We start from the raw sequence: 5,273 nt of genomic DNA on the forward strand, positions 1-5,273 counted from the left end.
GTTTGTCATTTCTCCGATCACAAATGCAGCCATGGTTTTATGTTTACGCGGCGCGATGCAACGCAACGCGTAAAAAGACAGTATAAGTCATTATAATCCATAATTATGTGCCCACTGGATGCAACGAATGCCTCGTTTATAATGGGTTTTATTGGTTTTGTCTCGTCGTGCCGGGACATGGCATCACAGTATGTTAAGGGGTGTAACATTTCCGTCACAGACTAGAGGTATTCGGCCAATCACAACGCACTGGATAGCTGGCCAATCACAGCACACCTTGCTTTTCAGACTGATGAGCTTTGTAAAAATCGACGCGTTTCAGAAAGGCGGGACATAGAGGAGAAACAATAATGTACAGTATGTGGAAAATAATATTTTTTTAACTTTAAGCCGCATAAACATTTCATTACACCAAATACACAAAATAATGTTCTTTTTAGCAACATCATATGACCCCTTTAATTCTCAGTATCGATCTGAACTAGTAGTGAGAACAAAAGGGCATTCTCACTTGTTCGTTGCCGAGGTTGAGGTCGGCAAAGGTGTATTTTTCTGCTGCATCTGAAGTAGCTGAGGCATTGAGGGAAAAAAATGTCAGTATGTTCAAACTTCAGTATGTTAACCAGTTTGCTGCGTTTTCATTGGCTGTGAGCAGCTGTGATTGTGGAGGCAAAGTCACATCTAGGAATTTATTCGATTCAATAAGAAAATTGTCCACCTCAACAGAGTTTTTATGTGCATTTTGGAAATCAGATTCACATCTTGGTCTTTCCAGACAGAATTTATGCAATGGTGCAAATTTTGCATGGAATGGAAATACATAGAATACATGAGGGTTTTTGTGCATGTGTGTGTACTGGACGCCCCACCTTCCTCCGTTCTGCATCTGGTGGCTTTGAAGCACAGCTTCCCTCTCTCCCTGCTGGCCAGCTTAGAGTCTGCAAACAACACGAAATGAAGGCAAAAACAAGAAAGATGATGAGTGCCCATCCATTTCTTCACAGAAAATCTTTCTTTTTGCTGCTCCCACATCAGAGAATCAAATACAGAAAAACAGTTCAGATGTCAAGGCCAGTTAATTAACTCTTCAAAGCAAAGTCAGAATTTTAAAGTGCGTTTTGCTGCCCTTGCTCCATATTTTACAAGCTGTTTTCCGTGTCTTTATTATTGCTTCAAAGTTTTAGTTTTAATTAGCCACAGCATTTATGAACTCAGCATCTTCATGTGAACTCAGGTCATAATTACACTTATTTTAATACGCCATATGATAGTTTTGTGTGCGTAACAGTCCAAAAAGTAATTATTTACAAAAATCGTTTGTCACAGCTGTCAAATCTCATATCAAGATATGTCACGCCAAGTTTGATGTCACTGACTTTTGTTTTTGAATATGCTGAAGTGTGAATGAGATTTGAGAGCTGCAGAAGAGAATGAAATTACTAATATGAATGGATAACTTAAATTTCCTTACACAAAGTTATTTTATGTTTTCAGAAGACTTTTTTGTGCTCTATGGAAGAAAGTCATATGGAATTGTGAAAAATAAATATTCTGTCATCATTTACTCACCATCATGTCGTTCCAAATCCCTAAGAGTTTTGTTCACATTCAGAACGCAAATGAAGAATATTTACAAGTGAATAAAAGCCTAAATTGAATCTGTTCATCACATAAAGAGATTGTATCTCTTCGGAAGACTTGGGTTTTAAACCGCTCTATTCATATGGATTAAAGTCTTTATAAACTTTATGAAGCATTGGCGGAATGGACTTCAATGGAGGGACAGAAATCTCTTAAGTTTCATGAAAAATATCTTCATTTCTGTTTCCAAGATTTGAACTGACTCTTTGGGTGAACTGTCCCATTAAGTGTGAGAAACAAAGAAATGTATGAAGCCATTGTGAACAACAGATCAAACAGATCAAACGTTCAGAATAGATCTTCAAAACTCAAGACCTTTTAATTCCATGATGCTCAGTGTCCTTTCATGTCTCAAGCCTAAGATGCTAACATAGTGGTTGGCTGGAGCCAAAAGTTGAATAGAAATTGTTTTTCTGCATTCAAAGACTAACGACAAGGCAGTATTCTTCATTTGTTTGTAGCTGTAGGTTCCTGCTCCATCTCCTCAGGTTGAAGTCACTCTTTTCCTTCAGACCAATAAATTAATTAAAAGTACTGAATTAAAAAACTTCCAAAAGCTAATGTAGCTTAAAACATAAATACAGATAAACAACACCAGCCACTGGGCTTCTGTATGAAACAGACGATTGATTTTACAAGTTCACACACTTAACAAGCAGACACCGATTTAGCTTTGGAAGTGGTGCGCTCGGTTAAAGATGCATTGAAGCCACAAGTTCTTGTCCACATATTTTCACATTATTAAATGTATTCGCCTCATCCAAGCTGACGGTACGGGACGAACACATGCACGGGATTCAATTTTCAATTTAGTTAGCCACTAAAATGCGTATGCCTGCATGTTTTACACACTCAGCACAATTTCAAAGTGGCCTAATTTCATCTCAGCATTTCAGAGCTGCTGCATCACTTTCTGCAGCGCGTTTCTCTCTCTTAAGGTATCAGCCGTACAGATGACTCAACACAAATGCAATGTGACCCACTTTCAATAGGCCATTTAAAGGCTGCTGGTCATGGAGTGTATCATCACGTGTCTGTACCCACTCCCAACTTCTTTTGATACTCTGCTTGCCCTGCTGGCATGCAATCAAGTTCCTCTGCATCAATATTCACAGTGCTGGAGGTACAGTACATATGGATTAATGTAGGCAGATCGCTCTTTTCACAGCACCTCAAAACAGATCCGTCTGATGGTTCAAAGGAACAACAGATGGACCCCCAAATATGACAATTCCCTTGCGAGAGACCCCCTTCCTAAAATATAAAGGTGGTTTATACAGAAAGCAATTTATAATGTATGAAAAAAAAATACACTACACTATACTTAGTATTTTACACAGTATAAATGTTATTTTAATACATGCAAATACATAGCTGCCTTTATATTTTAAGAAAGTGGTTCTCTACCAAAGAGTAGAGAACAATTTGATAAAAAACACTAGGCGTAAACGAGAAGAATCAAGATATTGTTTTTTTTATCTGAGATGAGACAAGAGGAAATAACATCATTTATGAAGGACCACCATTATGAATTGTGGATATTTTGCTATGCATCTCGTTTTTTGTTGGATGGAGGAAAAAACTCATACTGGCTTGGAACCAAATAAAGGAGCGATCCACAGTCTACCAAGCAACGTGGAGCGATGCACTTAACCCCAGGTGGCTGCAGGAGGAGTGAAAGTGTCTGCTAAGCGACTAAGTGCATGTAACCAGAGCATACTGGAGGATTCATACCTTTATCTCCCACAGGGTTGATGCACTTATGCAGCCTCCACTGCCGACTGCTGCTGGACACCTGAACTATGTGGAACTCACGAACACCTGCTTCACTCTGACAGAGAGAGAGAGAGAGAGAGAGAGAGAGAGAGAGAGAGAGAGAGAGAAGAGACAAATCAAAACACATCATTCACAAGAGATGAGATTAAACTGATCTCCACAGAGAAATCAACTCAGATCACAGAGGAATGGATGGTGACTGTGTGAACACTAATGATTTGGACTGTCAATTTAATATGATACACTAATATAATATACTAGTATTATAATCCTCCTAAACTTGAATCTTTGCATACAAGTTGAGATAAAGCACATCATAATTTCACATCTGTGCATCCCTAATGCCACAGTGTTCACATGTTTCGAGAGAGAGAGAAGAGACAAATCAAAACACATCATTCACAAGAGATGAGATTAAACTGATCTCCACAGAGAAATCAACTCAGATCACAGAGGAATGGATGGTGACTGTGTGAACACTAATGATTTGGACTGTCAATTTAATATGATACACTAATATAATATACTAGTATTATAATCCTCCTAAACTTGAATCTTTGCATACAAGTTGAGATAAAGCACATCATAATTTCACATCTGTGCATCCCTAATGCCACAGTGTTCACATGTTTCATGAAGTGCAAGAACAGAAAGTATTAAAACGAAAAAGAAAAACATGAGCAGTCCATGTGTGGGAAAGAGCTCACTGTGTTAATGTTCTCCACGTCCACAAAGACCAACATGCTGCCGTTTTTCTCCTCTGCCTCTTGCTGTTCTTCTGTCTCTCTCTCTCTGCCGTGCAGTGTGTTGCTGCGGCTGGCCGTGGCTCTGACGCTGAGAGACCGGCTTGCGCAGATGAAAGCAGTGTGTCGAAGGACCCTGTGACTAAAAGTTTCAGAGAAACGAAGATGAGTCGCTGGAATTCATGTGGTAGTTTTCAAACTCTAAATGATGTTAAAGGTCAATTAGTCCTCTTTAAACGGCAGACAGCAAATTTCCAAATGATAAAGCATATGCTTATGTTTGATTATCAGCCACTTAACAGCACAAAACCACAACTGCTCAGCATCAGCAGTAGCCAATGAAAAGAAATTAAAATATCTTTAACACTGTATATGTAGAATAAGTTATATTTTGGAGATTCTGCATTTATTAGTACAGTTGAGACGACACAGGAACCAATATTTTCACATTTCTACTTGTGTTAAATTATGCCATTTTTGGGTCTCTAAAAATTGCAACTAACACCACTACACCACTTTGCTTTTAACAGGAAACAATGGCATTCACAGGTATTGTTTGTATAAATAATTAGATAACTATAAAGAACTAATGTACTTTTTTACATTACAAAACCTGCTCCATATTTATAAGTATTACATAAATGTAATCGCATAACATTTTTATAAAAACTATTTATATTATTTTCACTATTATTACCATATTATTACTATTTATAAAAGTATTATCAAGGATTATATAAACACTATATAAAATAGCAATATTGTTACTAATATTACTATTAGTATTAATACTATATTATTATTGTTACTAATAACCACAGCAGCGTTTGTATTGACAATGACATTGATTTATTAACTATTATTACCATATTATTTATAATAGCATTACCGGTAATACATTATACATAAACTATATATACAAGTAAAATTGTTACTAATATTAATATATAATATTATAATAATAATAATAATAATTATTATTATTATTATTATAGTTACTGTTAATAATTATTATTTAATAATAACTTTTGTATTATAAGACATAAAAAAAAAGGTATTTAAAACATTAATAATAAAAATGTTTATATTGTTGTAGTCTAATGATTTAAAAAA

The 5,273-nt window shown here is 36.2% G+C and overlaps 1 protein-coding gene across 5 annotated transcripts in view; it reads right to left on the reverse strand.

Annotated features, from left to right (window-relative positions):
* trappc8 (trafficking protein particle complex subunit 8) overlaps positions 1 to 5,273 on the reverse strand; it is a 57,769-nt gene that overhangs the window by 16,413 nt on the left and 36,083 nt on the right. For all 5 annotated transcript variants that reach the window (XM_016517494.1, XM_016517477.1, XM_016517467.1 and 2 more), the window contains 4 exons: positions 4,125 to 4,302; positions 3,376 to 3,472; positions 870 to 938; positions 512 to 570 (listed from right to left, as the gene is read on the reverse strand). In XM_016517494.1, the coding sequence (XP_016372980.1) occupies positions 512 to 570; positions 870 to 938; positions 3,376 to 3,472; positions 4,125 to 4,302 (403 nt within the window). The remainder of the gene's footprint in view (positions 1 to 511; positions 571 to 869; positions 939 to 3,375; positions 3,473 to 4,124; positions 4,303 to 5,273) is intronic.

The sequence above is a fragment of the Sinocyclocheilus rhinocerous genome, unplaced genomic scaffold (genome assembly GCF_001515625.1).
Source record: "Sinocyclocheilus rhinocerous isolate Xijiao unplaced genomic scaffold, SAMN03320098_v1.1 scaffold4389, whole genome shotgun sequence".
Lineage (NCBI taxonomy): Eukaryota > Metazoa > Chordata > Actinopteri > Cypriniformes > Cyprinidae > Sinocyclocheilus > Sinocyclocheilus rhinocerous.